The sequence below is a fragment of the Ooceraea biroi genome, chromosome 9 (assembly GCF_003672135.1).
Source record: "Ooceraea biroi isolate clonal line C1 chromosome 9, Obir_v5.4, whole genome shotgun sequence".
Classification (NCBI taxonomy): domain Eukaryota; kingdom Metazoa; phylum Arthropoda; class Insecta; order Hymenoptera; family Formicidae; genus Ooceraea; species Ooceraea biroi.
The window spans coordinates 4114168-4136834 of NC_039514.1; the positions used below are offsets into that span (position 1 = coordinate 4114168).

Below are 22667 nucleotides of genomic sequence, written 5' to 3' on the forward strand. Positions count from 1 at the left end.
ATGGGTTTTTCATAAATTTTATGGTACCGTTGAGTTCCTCTTATCACCCACTAAAACCCTATATAGTTATAAAAAATTATTTCTCAACGGTTAAGATTTTCATCGCTTACTTAAAAAATAAAAATTTCGACAATTTTGAAATTTCAAATTCCTACGGTCCTTTGATATGGTACATGGACCATTATTATATACTTATTCATCTAACCTTATTCCTTCAATTGTTATAAACAATGACTTATGGTTTTTTCATAACAAATGCCCTCAAATGTTCTATGCATTTTTGTTATACTCACAAATGACTATATAATCGTATAATTAAATATATCATAAATTTAATTGTTATTACAAAATTCATTTGTTTATGACGAAAGTTTATTGTATTCAAAAATTTTTAAATGTTCCTATATTTAATTGATCTCCTTAATGCAACGGTGTACATAAAATATATTGTTATAAGGACACCTTTAATTATTTATGTATATACAGGGTGGGGCAATAACTATTACCATCTTAAATATCTTCTAATTTATAAGGTTCAGAGGAAAATTTATGTAATCAAAATTATACGGTACGAAGGGGGCTAACATATGGCGAAAATAATTTTTGTGCTGGTGGAGGCGCTTCGAAGATATCAAGGTCACCTTCATTTTTTTTAATGGGTTCGGTATGTTTTTTTTTCATAATTTCATAGAGGAGCTTATAACAAGTACGGAACTCATGACATAAAATTATTGAACAAGATTAAATGTAAATGAAAACGATAAAAAATACATTTTTTTAAATGAAACTATGTTATTTTATTACGTGACGTTTTATCTCTTATTTTATTATTAATGTTTATAAAAGGTGTTCGAAGTGATGGCCATTACTACCAATACAACACTGGATTCTTCTGATCACTGATTGGCTTGCTCTTCTAATAACGTCGGGAGCTATTGACGCACAGGCTTCAATGATCCGTTGTCGCATGATTTGAGGTGTAGACCATGTCTTTTAGGGTTCCCCATAAAAAGAAATCCAGTGGTGTCAAGTCTGGTGAACGAGCTGGCCACCCTACAGGACCTCCACGTCCAATCCAGCGATTTGCAAATTTTTCATTAAGTTTATTTCTCGCAACTAATGAAAAATGAGCAGGGCATTCATCATGCTGGTACCACATTGTTTGTCGTGTGATTAAAGGCAGGTCTTCTAATAAATGAACCAAGTTATGCTGTAGAAAATTGGCGTAGCTGTTGCCATTTAGATGTCCGTCGATAAAATAAGGACCAATAATTTTGTTATCTATGATACCACACCATACATTCAAAGACTATTGTCTCTGGTGTTCAATCTGCCGCAGCCAATGAGGATTTTCCACTGCCCAGAAATGCATATTATGTAAATTAACATTCCTGTGATTAGTAAATGTTGCCTCATCAGTAAATAACACTGTATCACAAAATGAGTCATTGATTCGAATCTGTTGTTGAGCCCATTGGCAAAATTCAACACGATTTACAAAGTCCATTCCATGTAATGCTTGGTGAAGGCTGAGGTGATATGGATGGAATTTGTGACGATGCAAGATGCGGAGTACGCTCCTCCGATTAATACCAGATTCTCGTTCAATTTGTCGCGAACTAATGTGCGGATTTTGAGCCACCATTGTGAGAACTCTAATTTCATTCCCTTCATTAGTTTTTCGCTTTTTACGCTCACTATTACGTGTATTTAAGCTACCGGTTTGTCTAAGTTTATCACACACATTTTTAAATGTTCGACGCGAAGGCTGAGTGCGATTAGGATATCGTTCAGCGTATAAATTTTGCGCTCTCACTGAATTTTTTTGACATTCTCCATAAATGAGGATCATGTCGACTTGTTCTTCAAATGAATACATCTTGCACGATTGACTTATCTATCGATACTACTTTTCATGTTTATCTTATCTTGTGAACTTATTAAGATGGCCTTTAAAGGGTCTTTGTTTTCATTGAAATAAGTTTACGTCACTATTTATTTTCATCGATGTATCCGTTTGAAGAACAAGTTGATCCTCATTTATGAGGAATGTCAAAATCAAAACATTCCGACAAAACATATTAATAAAGCGTCATTTCGTACATCTTTTATATGTAAATTTCATTTAACATAAAAATGTATTTTTTATCGTTTTCATTTACATTTAATCTTGTTCAATAATTTTGTGTCATGAGTTTCGTACTTGTTTTAAGCTCCTCTATGAAATTATGAAAAAACAACATACCGAACCCATTAAAAAAATGAAGGTGACCTTGATATCTTCGAAGCGTCTCCACCAGCACAAAAATTATTATCGCCATATGTTAGCCCCCTTCGTACCGTATAATTTTGATTACATAAATTTTCCTCTGGACCTTATAAATTCGAAGATATTTAAGGTGGTAATAGTATTGCCCCACCCTATATAAAATATATACATATAAATTTCGTGATGCGGTATTATGCTGTGTTATGTGTTCTTGTTATTATGTTATTAGTTGTTATTATGTTATTTAAATAAATAAAGAAAAGATTTCTTGGGTGGAAATACTAAATCACAAGGTATGTTTTGTATATTGCGATGACAAAATAAACATTTTCCATTGTACTAATTTTTTTCTAGGTGATATTTCATCCGGCGATATAATTTTGATTAGATAAATTTTCCTCTGGACCTTATAAATTCGAAGATATTTAAGGTGGTAATAGTTCTTGCCCCACCCTGTATAGTATGTCTAATAGCTAACGTTATAAAATATCCGAAAATTATTGTAATTAATGTATCATAACGCGCTACAATGACTTTTTAGTGATTTCCCAATTTTTATGCATGTTTTTGTTTTTTCTATTTTTTCATATACAGTGCTGGCAAAAAGTTCCGGAACGGTTAAAAATCTTGGAAAATAATGATTTAGTAGAAAAATGTTTCAAACAAAAGGCATAGGGCTTAAAAAAATCTATTAGATGATATCTATTTGACCTTGGTATGACCTTGAAAAGCCCGGTCATGGTCAATATAAAAATCTTAAATGGAAACCCCTATTTTTTATTACATATTCTTGTAGCTTAGCTCGAGAGCTTTTCGAAACGCTATAATAACTTTTTTTCTCTTACGTACTTTTTGACTTATAAGGCTTGAAGGTTACACAGTACCGCCGGTAGAATTACCCAAGGTGTACCGCGTGGAGGTTGCACGGTCGAATTTACACCTCTTTTGTGCGTGTGTGTGTGTGTATGTGCGCGCGCGCGCGCGTGTATGAGTGTGCGCGTTCGTGTATGTGCGTTTGTGTGTGCGTGTGTGTGTGCATGCGTGTATGAGGGCGTGCAGGAGTGTGTGTGTGTGTGTGTGCATGCGTGTATGAGGGCGTGCAGGAGTGTGTGTGTGTGTGTGCGTGTGCGTGCGTGCACGCGCGTGCGTGTATGAGTGTGTGTGTGTGTGTTCTTCATAAAACTAACTTCACAAAAATAGTTTATACTCGTATGTACGAACAACGACATTACACACACACGCACGCGCGCGCGCGCACACATACACACACACACAAAAGAGGTATAAATCCGACCGTGCAACCTCCATGCAGTACACCTTGAGTAATTCTAATGCCGGCGGTACTGTGTAACCTTCAAGCCTTATAAGTCAAAAAGTACGTAAGAGAAAAAAAATTATTATAGCGTTTCGAAAAGCTCTCGAGCTAAACTACAAGAATATGTAATAAAAAATAGGGGTTTCCATTTAAGATTTTTATGTTGACCATGACCAGGCTTTCCAAGGTCATACCAAGGTCAAATAGATATCATCATCTAATAGATTGTTTTAAGCCCTATGCTTTTTGTTTGAAACATTTTTCCACTAAATCATTATTTTCCAAGATTTTTAACCGTTCCGGAACTTTTTGCCAGCACTGTACATGAAAAAAATGGAAAAAACAAAAACATGCATAAAAATTGGAAAACCACTAAAAATATATTACGATGCAAAGTCCACATCGTGAAATATTTTATTAAGAAACTCTCTTATCGTCATCGTCTTGGTTACGGAAACCGTACAGTTCACCTTTTGTCGCGAACGCGCGGTATACGCAGAAAAACCGCGAGTGAGCGGAAGCGAGTGAGCGGTGTGACGTCAGCTGCGTTAACTGTCAGCTCGCCGATCGATAGAGTTGACAGCTGATTTGTTTTTAAAGATCTTCTGTTCGTTTGTATCCAATAGAATGTTATAAGAAGGCTTGTGGCTCGCTCGTGAAACTTGCGCACATAATAAACCACAAATCCGTTAAACATTAAAAAGTGTATATTTGAATAAAATCTTCACAGCACAATATAATTCACAATAACTCCGTAACCGAACGCGAACTGAACTTTTATATAATTATTCGGCGGAATGTGAAATTACGAAGACGTCGGTGACCGGGCGATACGTGTGAAATCTTCACGACGACTCGACTCGAACACACGAATCGGTCCTTTTATAATCTGTGTAGTTTCTAACGATCTCCGTTTAATCAATAAAACAGTCTATTAGATACAAACAAACAGAAGATCTTTAAAAACAAATTAGCTGTCAACTCTATCGATCGGCGAGCTGACAGTTAACGCAGCTGATGCTGACGTCACACCGCTCACTCGCTTTCGTTCACTCGCGGTTTTTCTGCGTATACCGCGCGTTCGCGACGAGCGTCATCACCAGTAAGCGGCGTGTCCCAGTCGATTCCAAGCAGCCACGTCGACTGGAAATAAATCTTCGCACGAACGGTGGCCAGACAGAGCCATCCCAGAGGATCAAAGATTTTAGTGGAGAGCGAAAGTGCAATTCGTTTCGTGATGACTTCTACCGAAGGTAACTCCACCTTGAATGAAAAGCTGTCATCAAACGGATGCCATCGAAGCCCCAGCGTTGACTGACTTTCTCCGGGTTGCCACCACTATTCCTGTTGTAAGCGGTCTTCTACGGGAAGATCTTCTAAGATAGTAGCATCATTAGCCGACCACTTCCTCAGCGGAAACCCGCCCGCTTTGCAGATACTATCCAGTTAATGCACAACTTCGCGGGCGCCAGCAAGAGTGGATTCACCGGCCATGACGTCATCCATATAAACTTTCCGGCGAAGTGCTTCGGCTCCGAGAGGAAACCGGTAATCTTCGTCCTCTGCAAGCTGATGAACGGTACGAATGGCTAAAAAAGGAGCACTGGCTAGACCGTAAGTAACAGTGTTCAGTTGGAATTCTTGAATCTCTTCGTCGGGAGAGAAACGCCAAAGGATTCGCTGTAAATCGCGATCTTCAAGATGGACAACGATCTGACGATACATCTTTTCCACATCAGTAACTACGACGTAACGATAACGGCGTCACTGCAAAAGAATATCAAACAGAGCAGGAAGCAAACTGGGTCCGGCGTGCAAAAGTTGATTTAACGACGTTCCAGAGGGCAAGCTGGACGATCCGTTGAATACAACTCTCAGTTTCGTGCTAAGACTTGATTCACGCAGAACTCCGTGATGTGGCAAGTAACAGACCCTTTCTAAATCTGAACCGGCTACAGGAACTCGGGTCATGTATCCAAGGTCTTGATACTGTTGAAGAAACTCAACGTACCAGAATGAAAACGACCATCTCGTTTAAAGCGACTTTCCATCTGTCGTAGTAATCGCTTGGCGGCACGACGAGTACTTGAGAAATCCGGCAACTGCGAGGAGACCAGGGGAAGTCGAACGACGTAACATCCATCAGCCTGACGGAAGTGTGTACGTGCATAATGTTCTTCGCATTCACGCTCTTCATTGGTTAGAGAGGGAGCAGCTGAAAGAACCTCCTCTTGTTCCCAGAAACGGTGCACAATATTGTTCAGATCTTCTTCGATTCGACATCGAAAACTAAAGGAGCAATGACACGAACCAAGCGAAGAATCATAAGAGGGCGGCGAATCGGATGAGCCAACGGCACCAGACAGTAACCATCCCAGGGATGTATTCTGAGCCACAGGCTGAGTTACGTCACCTCGTCGAAGCCCGTTGACGATAATGCAGACGTAAATATCCGCTCCGAGAATTATATCCACTGAGTCCGATTTGTGGAACTCAGGGTCTGCAAGCTCCAAGTCTCGAAGATGCAGCCAGTCCTTCGCCTCAACCTTGAATCCTCCAGCGTAAGCGGTCAGCCGGGGTAGGATGAGCGCAGATATCGCCAGGGAAGGACCAGGAAAGCGTGGTGAAATTGTCAGCGTAATGCGCCCCTTAGAGACAGCGGCCTTAGATCCGCCAACACCGAAAATTGTAACCGAAGAAGCCGATCAAGGTAGTTTCAGCGTCTGTGAGAGCTCTTCTGAGACGATTGAAGTTTCGGAACCCGAGTCAACAAGTGCTCATGCCTGATGCCAGTCTCCATAACGATCGGCGACAAGTACCCGAGTCGTAGCCAGAAGGACGACAGTAGACTTCACAGGTCCTTTTCGAGTGACGAGAGACGTCTTACTACTTTCTTCGCGACAGGCGTCGTGTAGAGAAGAATGGTGACGGGAGCCGCAGGCGGAACACACCTTCTTCGAGGCACAATCGCTCAGCTTGTGTCAACCGAAACAATTGAAACAGAGTCCGTTAACATCCACTAACTGCTTTCGGTCTTGAGCACTCTTGTTCTTATAATCCTCACACAACATTACGAAATGATCCTTGTGGCAGAGAACACATCGGTTGCGCTTTGTGTCAGACTTCTCTTGTTTCCGGGCATGCAGACTGCGAGTGTCCGTCCTTTCCAGAATGCAGTTTCACGATCCTGGCGAGGGGCCACTTGTTCGGCGGCATCGTTTCGTTTCGCAGGAGACAAAGTCGGCCAACACAAATCTTCTCTCCAGGTTTTTGCCATTTCGGACGCTGCGCAAGAGAATGGAGATATTCCTTGGACCAACGGCTCCAGAAGTGATCTCGCATTGCTTGTATCCGTTTCCAATGACTCAGACGATCTATGCGTTCCTCAGCGAGCGAAGGTTCAGGGATGACATTGAGCGGAGCGCCGATAAGGAAATGACCCGGAGTGAGAGCAACTAAATCTTCGGGATCGTCGGAGATAGCTTGAAGAGGACGAGAATTAAGACAGGCTTCGACTTGAGCAAGAAGTGTAGCCATTTCTTCGTAGGTCAGCTTCGTGTCCCCGACCACACGGAGTAGATGGTGTTTCAGCGATTTGACGGCGGCTTCCCAAATTCTGCCAAAATTCGGGCCCGCAGGTGGATTAAACCGCCAACTAATCTTCTCGTCTGCCAATTGCGCAGAGATGAGTCGACCCTCTGAGTTACTTGCCGAAAAAAGAGCACGGAGTTGAGAGTCGGCGCCGACGAAATTAGTCCCGCAGTCGCTAAAAATCGTGCGACACAGTTCTCGACGAGCGACGAAGCGGCGCAGTGCAGCGAGAAAAGCTTCAGCCGTATAGTCGGAGACAACATCTAAATGCACTGCTCTGGTAGCAAGACACACGAAAACGGAGATGAAAGCTTTCGTTGCTCGGTGTCCTCGGCCTTTTGACGTTCGCAGCCAGAGCGGACCCGCGTAGTCGACACCTGTGTTAAAAAATGGTCTCGTTGGTGTTACTCGCGGAGCAGGAAGATCGCCCATGAGTGGCTGAGGTGTCGCCGCCCGCCAACGGACACATGTGGAGCATCGGTGGATCCACTTCTTTGTGAACATCCGTCCGCGGGGCACCCAGTACTCTTGACGAATTACGCTGAGAGTCAGTTGTACTCCTCCATGAAGAACGCGGCGATGCGCAGCCTCAATTACAAGACGCGCCAGATGAGAATCCCCAGGCAGGATGATAGGATGTTTTTGATCTTCAGATAACACGGAATGTTTGAAACGACCCCCGACACGGAGAATGCCGGTTTCGTCCAAGAACGGAGTTAGTTTCACGATAGAGCTGCGTGCGGAGAGAGGAATTCGTTTTCCGATTGCTTCGATTTCCTCCTTGTAACAAGCATTTTGTACCAGCCGAATCAAGCCGAGACGTGCAGCAGCTAGTTCTGAGACTTGAAGAATAAATGAAGTGTCGGAATCATGCATCTCAGAATTCCGTTGAGACGAGAAGCGCAGCCAGCGACGACACCACGAGGCAACCCGAATCAACTTCGTTAATGAAGAAAATCTCTTGATCACAGAGTAGTCTTCGTTCTTCTGAGTCGTCGAAAGCGCGAGGTAGGTTGGGAACGTCGCTCAGGCAGTTCACAAAAAGAAGCGTCTTCAGAGAAAGATGGCCAGGAGTCCGACTGATTTTGCAACCATGAAGGGCCATGCCACCAGAGTGGATGCGTCACCAGATCCTTTGGCGAAATTCCTCTTGATGCACAATTGGCTGGATTATCTATTCCGGGAACGTGATGCCAAAGAGCTTCTGGCAAGGACGTCTGAATCGAGCTCACCCGATTGGCGACGAAAGTTTTCCAGGAAGATGGGTGACCCTGGATCCATCCTAGCGCAACAGTTGAATCCAACCACAAATGGATGGGCACCTCTTCCAATTGAAGAACTTGGCGAACATGCGAAGCGAGTCGAACGAGAAGTGTTGCAGCGCATAACTCCAACCGGGGCAAAGTTATCTGCTTGATGGGCGCTACTCGGGTTTTGGCAGTGAACAGTCTCACTCGGATGCCTTCAGAATCCTCGGTTCTTAAATACAAGACGGCGCCGTACGCTCTCTCCGATGCGTCCGCAAAACCGTGGATTTGAATTTAGTGCTTATTATCCTTTTAACCACTAGACGGCGTTTACGGCAGTGCCGGTTAGAGACCCTCAAGTAAGAGACATGCGAACTGTGATCGTTTGCAAGAATATGGCGGCCTTCATGACGCGTGGTGTTTGTGTGGTTAAGTTAAAACTGCAATACTTTATCATCAAAAATAATGGATCGATTTATCATTTTTCGTATGAAAATGTGCAATAAAAAATATAGTAATAATGACAATTATTATAGTAGCAAATCTATGGCAATGCATCTAGGAGTCAAGTAAATAATTAATTGTTATTACGTTTATAGATTTTATATAATATATATTTATAAGATATGACATTCAATTTGAAATCGAAAAAAACAATGCACTTTTAGTTATGTATCGCGTTGCATATGTATTTGTTCCGGTTTTTTAACGAAAATCCAATATGTTTACTAAACGGTAAATAATTTAATTTAATAAATAGTTTGTTCTTTCTTTAATTTTCTCCGCTTTCTTTTTTCCTTCTTTACTTTCTTACAATTTTAATGCAATTATTTTCTTTCATTTTTTCTTTTCTTTAGTGCATATAATTGAATATCTTTTTTTTTCAGATTAACCTTTTATTCATGTATCCTTTCAATAAAATGATATGTGCGAAATAATATCTATTATATTTCATGTATTCATTCTTGCTCTATATCCTATATATATTGTTACGTCCGGGCGGCGGATTCCGCTCGACGCACCACTCGCACTCGCTCACACACTCGCCGAGACACTCGCGCACGAAATGAAACGACACTTTTATAGAATAACGATAAAGATTTATTGCAATGAGAGCGAGATGCAATACACGTCCGTCACTTCTCAGACCACGTCCGAATCTGTCTCTTCGCTGTTGTTTATTTATTCTCCTGGCGACCCGTCGCCAGGAGGCTCGCGTCTTCTTTCCGACGGCCTATCCGATGACGCTGAGCTGATCGGCAGCTGACCGGCTCTTCGTTATGCCGGGTGGCCAACCCGGACATAACAATATGTATTCTCCAAATTAACTTTATTGACTGTAATTCTATCGCATCTTTACTTTGTCAGTAGGCAGAAAATTCGTTTATTTCATTGGTTCCGCCATATTCTTGCAAAGGCAACCATCAACTAATCCCGACGTGACAACCGGTTCGCATGTCTCTTACTTGAGGGTCTCTATGCCGGCCAGTGATGATATATTCGGGCCGCTGCCAGCACGGAATAGGAGTGGAGGAGGTATGTCACGTGACGCTGCGTGACGCACACATCTATCGTCTCGTGTCCGTGAGCGCTCGGGATCTTGGGCAACTTCGGCCGACTTCGGGGCTCGTTCAGGCTCGCTCGCGACGACGCGACCAACGCTTGTGGCTCGCGGCTCGCTGCTCGCTGATCAGCTGATGTGCCGTACAATACGGCAGCTGTCAATTCTGTCAAATTCGTATCGATGAAACACGATGAAATAAATAACACCTTTAACGCTTTTTTAGAATAGGGTTTGTGTTATTTATTATATAATAAATAATAGATGAATATTATTATTCGAAAAAATTATTAATATTGAAAAATGAAATAGCGCGTGTAGCGCGCGCCTGTGTTGCTAGTAAAACTGTACATAATTATATAGAAATATATAAAATTATGTATCAAATATGTCCATACATGTCCATACATATTTCCTTTCTCTTGTGTAATTTCTGATCACATATATGTAGAACAAATAATAAGAAAAATAATTGAAAAATAAGTAGAAAAATAATTTGCGCATTGTCTTTTTGTAAAATTGTGATTTTATATAATTGTGACATAATTGTGAGATAATATTTCATACATCATCATATATAAACGTATATAACATATTTCTATATATAGAAACATGTTCTATGGTTGGTCGCGTCGTCGCGAGCGAGCCTGAACGAGCCCCGAAGTCGGCCGAAGTTGCTCGAGATCCCGAGCGCTCACGGACACGATACGATAGATGTGTGCGTCACGCAGCATCACGTGACATACCCCCTCCACTCCTATTCCGTGCTGGCAGCGGCCCGAATATACCATCACTGGTACCGGCACGGCTGACGGCTTCGCTAATGAAGAGAGCAGTGCGCATTCTAGTAAGTGTGTGTGTGTGTGTGTGTATATACACACACACATATAAATATATATATGTAAAATAAGATAATACATTAATAAAATAATATAAAATAATAATACAGTTTTTGAGAAAAAAGAAAATATTATAAAATATATGTCATGTATCTACATCTGTAGGCATACTTGGTAAAACCTGGTCCTGAATTGGTCTGTAAAGACGACGTTGCTCCCCCGTGTGAGCACTGGCTGTGTATTGCTGTTGTGTTGCACATGTAGATGTCGATCGCATACATGTTTCAGCAGCACTTCTAGAAACTAACTCCCTAGATGTTTCACTTGTTAAGTGCTGGGATACACAAGTTTCATCAGACTCTGATGTTAGAATCAACAGACACATTATCAACGCTGTCGTCCAGTGCGATTTCCCTCACACACGGTAACTTAAATTCTTTGTGTCTAATCTGGTGCGCTGCAAAAATGTCTAAGAAAAAAGTTGCACCGTTCGAAGTGACTATCATGATGACAGAACAACAATTTTTTCAAGGCTATTTTTTTCGGAGATTCAAAGGTCAAGTTAATTTTTTTAAATGGAACTACATATTTTTGTTTGCGCAATTTTATAGCCAACATCGAGAGGAGTTCAGCGACCTATGACAACATGACCTTTAAATGATCTTGAACGCGGGAAACAGAAAAATCAAACTTTATGCTCTTCAACACAAAAATTTATTTAAGGAGGTGTTCGAAATGATGTCCTCCGACTTCAATACATATTCTAATACGATGCACAAATGATACTCTTACCCTTTCTATAATTTCTGAATTTATACTAACACATGCATTCAAAATGCGCTCTCTCATGTTCTCTTGTGTAGTTGGTACATCATTGTAAACAGTGTTCTTTAACATTCCCCACAAAAAAGTCTAAAGGATTCAAATCAGGAGAACGTGCTGGCCAACTGATATGTCCTCCTCTTCCTATCCAGCGTTCCGGAAACATTTCGTGTAAAACTGTACGTGCAACACGTGCGTTATGAGCCGGACAACCATCATGCTGATACCACATTTGTAAACGAGTTTCTAACGGCACCTCTTCCAATAAGTTTGGTAATTGTTGGGACAAAAAATTAGTATATTTTTGACCATTTAATGTACCATCAATAAAGAAAGGGCCAATGATTCGATTGTGTAAAACACCACACCATACATTAAGACTCCATGGACGTTGACGTTCTACTTGTCGAAGCCACCTTGGATTTTCAACGGACCAATAGTGCATATTTCTTCTATTTACTTGTCCATGGTTAGTAAAAGTTGATTCATCGGTAAACAATATTCTGTTGAAGAAGAATTCATTGACCTCCAACTGTTGTAGCGCCCATTGACAAAATTCTATTCGATTAATAAAATCATTTCCATGAAGTTCTTGATGCAATGCAATGTGATATGGATGAAATGAGTGGCGTTTAAGAATGCGTAAAACACTTGTCTTGGAAATACCAGTATTTCTTTGTATTTGTCGAGAACTGGTATGTGGATTATTTGCCACTGCAGCCAAAACAGTAACTTCTGCTGATTCATTAGTTTGCAAACGAGGTCGTAGTTTCTTACGTGAACAAACACTTCCAGTTTCACGAAATGTTTTAATAAGACGGTCAAAAGCAGCGCGAGACGGTAAACGCTTTTCAGGGTATCTTTGGCCGTACATTCTCTGCGCCTCTGTAGAGCTTCTTCCGCTTTTACCGCAAATAAGAAGCATTTCTTTCCTCTTTCGTATAATCAGTCATATTTAAACTCTGATATTGAGAAGCTCAGGAAATGAACTGAACTGCAAAAGCATTTCACGATCATAAATATTTACATACACATACACACACGCACACAATACATGTATGGAATTATTTTAATCTTACATTCCATTGAATTCCAGAACATGAGAGTGTTTACCGATGAATCAATGTTCACTAACCATGGACAAGTAAATAGAAGAAATATAAACTATTGGACCGTCGAAAATCTAAGGTGGCTTCGATAAGTAGAACGTCCATGGAGCCTTAGAAAATGTATTGAAGTCGGAGGACATCATTTCAAACACCTCCTTAAATAAATTTTTGTGTTGAAGAGCATAAAGTTTGATTTTTCTGTTTCCCGCGTTCAAGATCATTTAAAGATCATGTTGTCATAGGTCGCTGAACTCCTCTCGATGTTGGCTATAAAATTGGGCAAACAAAAATATGTAGCTCCATTTAAAAAAATTATCTTGACCTTTGAATCTCCGAAAAAAATTGCCTTGAAAAAATTTTTGTTCTGTCATCATGATAGCCCCTTCGAACGGTGCAACTTTTTTCTTAGACATTTTTTCGTATCATCAAAAACAAGTGAAATATCTAAGATGATCGATTTAAGTGGACCGCCCTGTATATATATATATATATACACACACATATATACAGGGTGTCCCATTAAAAAAAATGCACCTTGATAATTCTTCAATGAAAAATTTTTAGCAAAAATGTTTCAGACAAAAGTTGTATGGTTCGAAGGGGGATATAAGACGGCGTCATTGGTTTGACCTTGAGTGAACGTGCCAAGGTCATATGGAGTTCAATTTTGTTTTTTTAAACGGAACCCCATACTTTTTATTGCAAATTCTGATTCTCCGTAGAAAAGTAAGTACCTATTGCCTGAAACAGTTTTTTAAAAAACGCTCTCCTTATCCCGAAAACTCAGGTTCAACCTTTGGCGGACCAAAGATAATATTCGCTTTATAACAGACACAAAAGTTTTTTTTAGTATTTTATTGTTTACCATCAGCATGTGCGTGCGTGTGTGTGATGTACCATGTTCTTATAGTTTCTGTGACACACACACGCACACGCACAAAGAGATGTAAATCCGGTTGGACAACCTCCACGTGGCACACCTTGGATAATGCTAATGCCGGCGGTACTGTAACTTTTAAGTCTTGTAACTCCTAAAGTATTTAATGAAAACATACTTTATTATAGTGTTTTGAAGGCACGCACGCACGTTCTTCTTCGTTTATTTTGTAACTTCTGCAATGCCAGACTACACAGGGAACGAAATTGTTGATATTCTCTTACAATTAGTCTAACAAATTTGTTGGCATGCAGTTAAAAAAATTTATCCGACCATCAGATATTGTCAGTGTATCGCGATTTAAAATACGGATTTAAATTCTATTATAATATTTTAAATATTAATATTTTTAATATTATAATTACAATTAAAAATAATGTATTTCAGACTTTGTTATTCTTTTTCATTCTTTTTATAAATATACTAATGTCCAAATTATGTTAAATTTTTCAATCTTTATTCATCTTTTTCTTTTCATTTTTTTAAAGATGTTAAACATGTACATCTATATCACGCGTGACTTTAATTCATAATAAATATACATATTCTAAAAGGTGTTCTCAACTGGTGTTTTCAACTCGTCATTTAAGGTGAATATATTGCCAATAATAATTATAAAATGTTGCATTTATTTATTTTTACTTGGAAAAGCGATTTTAATGAAAATGTAAAAAAAAAGAAATTATTTATTCATTATTATTCATTTTATTTTATTTCATTTACTTTGTAAATTTATTATTCTTTCTCATGAGAGAAAATAAAAAAAATAAAAGAAGTTGTTTTTAAAAAGAAAACATACAATTTCACTATTATTTATTATTATTATTATTATAAGCTTAAGTTACCTTATCTTTCCTTTCCTTTTCTTTATTCTGACTGTTGTCTGACTGAAGAAGATTTGCGACTCACTCGCGAACACACGAACGCGCACAATCAGCACACAAATCCTTGAAATAAAATGTATATATTTTCTAATAAATTCACAATCACAAACACAATATAATCACAATCACTAACGACTCCGAACGCGAAACTGAACTATTTTCACTTTTGAAACACAATATAATTACTAACGACTCCGAACGACGACTCGTGGACCCACGGCTCGGTCCCTTTATATAAACTGCTCGGTTTCTAGAGACCTCTGTTTTATCAATAAACAATTTTATTTATTATATTTTAGGAACGTGAAAACGGTGAAGATCTCGAAAAACCGAGTTGTCAATTCTTATTGATCGGCGAGCTGACAGCTAAAACACAGTTGACGTTATCAGCTGATGCCGATGTCACACCGCTCGCTCGCCTCCGCGGCTTTTTCTCGTGTGCGACAAATCTATGTGCGAATTATCTAGTGGTGAGCGATGTTTAAAAAAACCAGTAACTCGGAAATAACCGATGCAAAACAAACCCGATGCTGGGAAATAGATATTTTGCCAAATATATTGATATTAATCGATTCGTTTTTACGAGAATAAAGCGCACCTGATTTGAATAGTTACAACTAAAAGGGAAAAGAAACCGTCAAGAATCTAATAAAAAGCGATTAAATTTTGATAAAGAAAAACTAAAATAAAACTAATTTCAAACTAGTATGCATATCTTAAGTAGTATTCTTTTTATTCATATACAAAATTGAGCAAGAGATGTTGATGTTCCTAGTGATGATTTGAATGTCGTATGATGATTTACAATTCCAATTTCATTTTTGTAATTCCAAAGTTATGTCTGCTTGCAAATATATACCTACACAAAGAAAGTGTTTATCACGCCCGATGTGATCAGGCCTCGAATATAATTTATTGTGTGTTGATCGTCATCTGTAGAATTATATCCATACAAGGTATATAAGGTCTGTTTTTATTCCTGCACTGCTGAACTGGTGCAATATGTTAAAGTGAGACAAGTATATTTTTTCTCACACTTATTGCATCAGTTCAGCAGTGTAGGAATAAAAAACAGATCTATTACATCTAAAAAGTACTATTCAAAACAGCGATCAATAATCAATAATAATGGTAGTTTATTTACGTATTAATGACAGATAGTCGGATAAAGAGAGATTGCGAGCACAAAACGATTCCTGGTCATTTATTCGAAAATAAACAACATATGGATAATTAAGGGTAACTGTCCGGTGCTCCCATAATGAAGAATTTATTTATAACAGATAATGCATAACACACTGAAACACTGCTGAAACGAAGAGCAGCAAGTACTATCCTGGCTGCATTCAGCGGACTCAATAGTTGAACAACGTTACTAGAGCTGCGTTCCGAAACATACTGCCAGTACTGAAAATGTATAGTATACGCAACGTGAACTATAGATTTTCAGTACTGGCAGTGTATTTCGGAACGCAGCTTAATTGCGTACGCTAATAAAATTAACAAATTTAGTAAATACAATAACACAATATGTCATGAAGTGAAGTTAGTTCAAACATCGATTTTATTATGAAAAACCTCGATTTTTCTCGATTCCTCGATTATTACAAAAACCGAATAAAAATAACTGATGTAGCGATGAAAAATATCGGTTTTCCGAACATCGAGTGAACATCGCCCGCCATTAGAATTATCATCAATAGCTTATTACTGCGTTTTTCATTATTACAGTTAATACACATTAAAATTCCATTCGATAATCGATAAGAATATATAGTATAAGTTATGTTTTTTTTAGACAGATTATAAGAGCGAAAACGTATAAATAAATAACAGAAATTTATCAATATAACCGCACTGACAGCCACTATGACATTCTGACATTCGCAACACGCAGTTCGAGCCAAGCGAGAGAACCAATCAGCATCGCAGAAAGGCGGCCTCAACTCTTCGATAAAAAAAGAACTTCAAGAAGTTAACATGCCTTTTTTAGAATAGAATATATTGAAAATTATTTTATATTGTATATATCTTTAGAATGCTGTAGAAGAATTGGCTGCAGGCAATGAAACTCTTTTGACAAATATTCCAGTCCCAGTGACAATCCCAGAGTTACCTAATGATTCATGTATGTAATCTTTTCCCTTTTTTCATCCTTTTCTCTAAAATATTAATCATTAATCATTACATAAAAGAAATGATGTTTTTATCACAATTTTCTTAATAATATAAAAAATACATAAAGATTTCTTTCTTGTAGCTGCTACGAACAATCTGAATAAAGATGACAGTTTGGATGTGCCATCAAATTACCAAACAGTGCAGCCATTAGTATCGACAATCTCACACGAGTTCCATATACCTTCCATTTCGCAATCCAGTCTAGAACAAGACATTCCTTCCAGTGCGCAAGATAACTTACAAAACACATCTTCCACTTCACAATCTATAAACCTGTCTTCCATCTTGCAATCAATCCGTACAAGACGTAAATATAAAATTCAAATATACCAAATTAAAATTCTCTTAAATTTATTAATTTTGGTTTATATTCAATATCATACTATTTTTTACTTTCGAAATTTACAGGGAAATCTTCCACACGTTTGGGAGTGCAATTAAATGATGCCCGACAATCCTTTGAAAAGATTACAGAAAAGAATGCTGAGGCGATGATGGTTGGTGCTTTTATTTATGTAAACATAAAACATCTTAATTTCCATATTAATATTATAATATTATCTTTTTTTAGATGTTAGCTGAAGCAATGAAGCTTCAAGCAGAAGCTCTTGTTCAATTAGGTCAAGCTATAGATAAATTAGCAAATAAAGCAACTTGTAGTAATAATATCGTTACTAATGAATATTAGTTTACTTTAGTTTTCTATTCTTAGTTCTCTCTTCTCTTCTTGTTGCGGAATCGATTATCGATCCGCGAGATGCCGTCATATATCGATCGCGATCGCGACGCGGCGACGTACGTCATACCGCGCCCCCGGTCGGGCTACCTCGCGATTACCGATCACTGTTCGTTACACCGGCCATGGGCTAACCACGAAAACGCGCGCTCGATATTTAGGCTAGTTTAGGGGATAGTTTCTCATTGTGTACGACTCTCGGTTGTGCTCAGTGCAATACTCGGACTTCTCAGACTTTAGTGACTACTCTTTCGCGGTGCTTGACGTGTCAATAATACCGGTAGAGCCCGTGTGCTTCTCAGGTGGCCACGTGCACCGCACGTGTGCCGCGATCTCGGTGCTTCTCGAACCTTCGAGAGCATTCGTAAAACTCTAGACTTATCATACGATGTGACGTGCCGCGTGAACCGCTTCGGCGATCTGTGTGTTATTTCGCGTCGATCTGTAAATAGTGTGCATTCTGTGTTTTATACAATAAAGACGAACTCATAAAATTACACGCGCTGCGACACAGTTCTTTTGCCCGTTGTGACGTCCATCTCACCGCGATCCTACCAGCCGAACTCGCGTGTTCTCAAACACTTCTATATAGTGTTTCCAAAGATGTTCCAAAGATTTATTGTTTTAATATAATATTACTATTATTTATTTTGTTATAAAAAAATATAAGGTATGAAGTATTTTTATATTTATATAAAATATTTAAGATATAAAGATATAAAGTATTTTTACACATTAATATTTATTTATAAATGTAATAAAAATGAAAAAATACATATAATTTTTTATTTATAAATTCTCAGTTATTTTCATTATCTCGTGCAGAACGATAATTGGGAAACCACTCTTGCATTATTTGATTTTGAATACGCTGCGCAATAGCTCTGGGTCCTTTACGAATCACTGCTTCTTCTCCTGCTTCTTGTTCTATATGTACATTTGCAGGTGCATTTACGATCTCATCTTCGTTTATATCTACTGGTAGCCGATAATGTAAACGCATATTATGCAACACTGCACACGCATTTACAATTTGTCCAGCAATTTCAGATGTATACCTTAATACACGTTGATATAACAGACACCTCCATGTTCCTTTAAATACTCCGAAGAATCTTTCAACAATACTTCGTGCTTTACACAGCTTTTCATTGTAATGATACTGTCGACTCCATTGAGGAAAATGTGGTAATGGTGTCATAATCCAAGGTTGCAAAAGATATCCATCATCTCCTATATGTAATATATTCAGGTTATATATAAGATAAGAACATAATACAAACTGAAATATAAGTACACTTTTTGAAAATAAAGTCATAAATCGTAGCAATCAAATAAGTTCTTCTTACACCGTTGTTATAAAAATATTCCATTACACGTCTAATTGGAGAAACGTTCCATATAAAGGCATCATTTCTTGCTCCCGGATATCGTGCATTAATATTTACTATTTTTAGGTTCGGATCGACTATCTATAAAAATATATACATACATATGTTATTGTTCGGGAACCGAACAATTATTACGTAAAATAATTTCGTCTTAATAGGCTCACGTCGACCACGCTGTGTATCGCTTTCGGTACCGTGTTTTCGAGCTATTCGCGATTCAAGGATCCGAAGCGAATCAACAAGTTATGGTCCCGTTCAACCAAGTGAGATGGATGTCCATTTCGACCGATCGTTCCGTGTCTTATATCGACAAATAAGTTTTTCTTCTCGCCAACGGACAGCCGCTCGCTCGTTCCGCGGGACTAAGAACGCTTTGTCTCCAGCAGTTCAAGTCTGTACGTCAACCTCGACTGACACGTTGCGAAGTAACGGACTTGGTCTTGAGACACCCGACAAGCCTCGGTCGAGTTTCACCAACCGCGAATCCCTTGTAAATCGTGTCAGTCGCCTCGAAAAGGACCCAGCAGTTTGTGCATTTGGCTCGCGTCGCGACTAGTGCAAAGGTTCACACTGTGCATCGACTATCGAGTGTCGAAACCCGCGACGAACGTTTTGTGTTCGAATTCGTTCTTCGTTCTACATCTACAGAGTATTGTTAGGTGGTTTGTTACGACTTAATTGTCACGACTCCGTGTATGAGTGTACGAGTGATCAAGGGCTGATCGGGTTACAATTGTCCTTCCGAAGCGCGCCGGTCCGCAGTCCGCGGCAAGATATCCGTCGCTCACGACTCCGCTACCCGCAGCAAGATATCCGTCGGTCGCGCGCAAGATATCCGTCAGCCGGCTTCGCAAACAAGATCTCCGTCAGCCAGTCTTCGCAACTCGTGCCAAGATTTCCGGGTCAAGCGGCGGACCGGAAGCGAACGGAACAGAAGATCTCCGCGACTCCTCCACCCGACAGCAGTTAGTCAGCCCTTGCACCACGAATCATTGTATTGAAAAGTGATCATTAAAGTGTTTTTTGTTAATCACAACCTCTGACAGTTTCATTGCTGACACTACCTCTCAGTGATCCTGCGGGATCGCGCAACACACGTCGCTCGCTCTTGTCAGAGCTCTGCGAATTGACGGAAACTCGATTCTATTCGAGCTGATTCCGAACAGTTATTATTGTTATTATTAATGGTAATGATTATTATTAACATTGCAACAAATAAATAAAAACTGTCAATCACATGTTTAAAAAATTCTGAAATAAGTAAATACAATAAATATTGTATATAGTATTATTTATAAGAGAAAGATTTTGTAATACTTACTGTTTGTACATTTAGAGAATGATTTCCATGGTGATTAACATATGCTTCTTCATGTATACGTGGGACCAGATTATTAATATAAGTGCAATTTATAGCACCAATGGCACCAGGAAAAGGTTGAAGAGCACGTACAAATTTGTCTTGTACAATAGTTCTCTTTAGTTGTGTTATTGGAAATTTTATCCATTGTTGTAATAAATATATATTTATTAATCGTGTTACTTTTCGTATGCAACGGCTGGTGGATGGCTGACTTAGAGCAAATTCACATTGATTTCCTGCTGGTCTTTGGTAATTTTCATTAGCGAAAAATTGAATTGCTACCAATACTTGAATTTCTAGAGCTAAACCACTTCTACGTTCTGGTTGTAAATGTGGTCTTAATATATTTGTAAGATTCATAAGTAATTCTTTATTAACTCGGAAAGCTGCATGAAATTCATTGTAAAGAAGCTCAAGAGGATTTTGCGCATCATGCAATAATCTTCTTTCAATTTTTCTTTCCATGATTCTAATTCTTTCTTCCAAAATCAGTAAATTCCATACTAAATATCCTTCAGCCATTTCTAAAATTAAATACCACAGAAATAAATAATAATTAAAATAAAATAAATAATCCTAAAAACATATTTGTTTTATACTATACATTAGAATAAATATACCAGAACATTTTTTTTTTAATCAACTAGCTACTGAGTTATGCTGACCCATCATTGCATTGCATCCATCTGCACCAAATCCAATCATATTTGAAAGAGGTACTAAGTTATCTTCTAAAGATGCAATTATTCCTTTAAATAAGTTTTCTGCTGTTACACCTTCATTGGCGTTTGTTGAATCAAAGACCTTATATAATTCCCAAAATTCACTGACAATTTTTTTTAAAATAATATAATTAAATCTTATTACAAGCAGTTTTTATACATGATATATCAGTTGATTCGTCTGTGAGAAAACTAAATTTAGTGTTCCTTAATATTTGAGCCAGTTCCTCCTTATGAGAAGCACCTATAACGTTTACTGCGATACTAGTTGCCTTAATTCGTCTCATTGTAATGTTCTTCACTACAGAATGGTCATGACAAATGTCTTTAAATAAATTTACTAAATGATCAGTTAAACGAAATGGCAGATTGTGTTCCATTAAGAATCCAACTAATTTTATTTCGCTAGATCTAGTATCTTTATCTGCACTTTGTTTTTTGTCAATAAAGTTTGAAATAGATAATTGTTTCACAGTTGCTGCTTGCAGTTTTTGTATATGTCTTGCACTTTGTCCATGTCGTTTAATTACTATTAAATCTGCATTCATTGAATAACAACAATAAATACATTTTGCTTTGTATTTTTGGGTCGCGACTTAACCAAATATTAAATTCTGTCTGAGAGAGCCATTTTTCTGTAAATTTTTGTTTTCGACTGTTTTGGCTTCTTTTTAAATGGTTTGTTTTCTTTTTCTGGTGTTGTATCCACATGTAAATTGATCACATTATGAGAGCTAAAGAAAGAATATGTTAGAAAAATAATATACAGGGTGGACCATTTTAATCAATCCACGCGAATATCTCGAAAAGGAGTTTTGCAAAAAAATGTTTCAGACAAAAGTTTTATGGCTTCGAGGGGGAAAGATGAAGATATTATCAATTTAATTTTAGATGGCGCCACTTTAGAGATTTTATCATGGCGGCCATTTTTTTAAATGGAAGTAGATTTTTTTACTAACTAAAAATTGTTGCTGACAACGAGATAAATACAACGGTTTTTTTTAAATTGGATAATTTTTCATTGAGTTATAGTGTTTTAAAGGTTATAATTTAAGTAAAACGCTTCCACGCCCATAAGTACAGTGTGCGCATTTTCTGACTCCAAACCACCCTCCACCTCTTTATGGGCGTGCGTACGTGCGTGCGTGCGTTTCTATCTATTATTTAGACTTATTATGTTTGACGGTCCACCAATTCTAGACCGATTAAGACGCGTTTCCCCGTGCTTATCGTTACCCAGGATGAACGACGTGGACGTGGCGGGGCATTTATCCCTTTGAGGTGCTTGATTTACGTGAGTCCCCTTGCCTCTCACGATTCGGGGTGCTTTATTAACGGAAGTCACATCCCCTTTCACAAATTTACAAATTTACCTTTTTATCGAAGGAACTGTTTGAAATTATCTCCGTTGGCTCGAATACATAACACCAACCTATCTTGGAAATGTTTGACCGTTTTGAGTAAGACAGCGCGCGGTATGTTCCTGCAAGCTACTCGAACTCTTTCTATCATATTTTCTCTGGTTGTAGGCGCATACTCATAGACGACATTTTTTATATACCCCCATAAAAAGAAGTCGGGTGGAGTCATATCAGGAGATCGTGGGGGCCATGCAACGAGTCCACGTCGTCCAATCCACCTATCATTGTACTCCTGATCTAGATAATCTCTTACTATTATCGCATAATGAGGTGGCGCCC

General features: G+C 38.5%; 1 protein-coding gene across 1 annotated transcript; it reads right to left on the reverse strand.

Annotated features, from left to right (window-relative positions):
- Positions 1-18290: 18290 nt before the first annotated feature.
- Positions 18291-20767, reverse strand: LOC113562609 (putative nuclease HARBI1). The gene is made up of 3 exons (XM_026972444.1): positions 20204-20767; positions 18823-18963; positions 18291-18728 (listed from the first exon to the last, which is right to left on the reverse strand). The coding sequence occupies exons 1-3, from the start codon at positions 20765-20767 to the stop codon at positions 18291-18293; spliced, it is 1143 nt and encodes a 380-aa protein (XP_026828245.1).
- Positions 20768-22667: the final 1900 nt, after the last annotated feature.

Coding starts and splice junctions, on each gene's coding strand:
- LOC113562609 (XM_026972444.1), bottom strand. CDS start 20,767: ATGGCTGAAGGATATTTAGTATGGAATTTACTGATTTTGGAAGAAAGA. Junction 18,964..20,203: donor ATTCTCTAAATGTACAAACA/GTAAGTATTACA, acceptor ATATTTTTATAG/ATAGTCGATCCGAACCTAAA. Junction 18,729..18,822: donor GTGTAAGAAGAACTTATTTG/ATTGCTACGATT, acceptor AATATATTACAT/ATAGGAGATGATGGATATCT.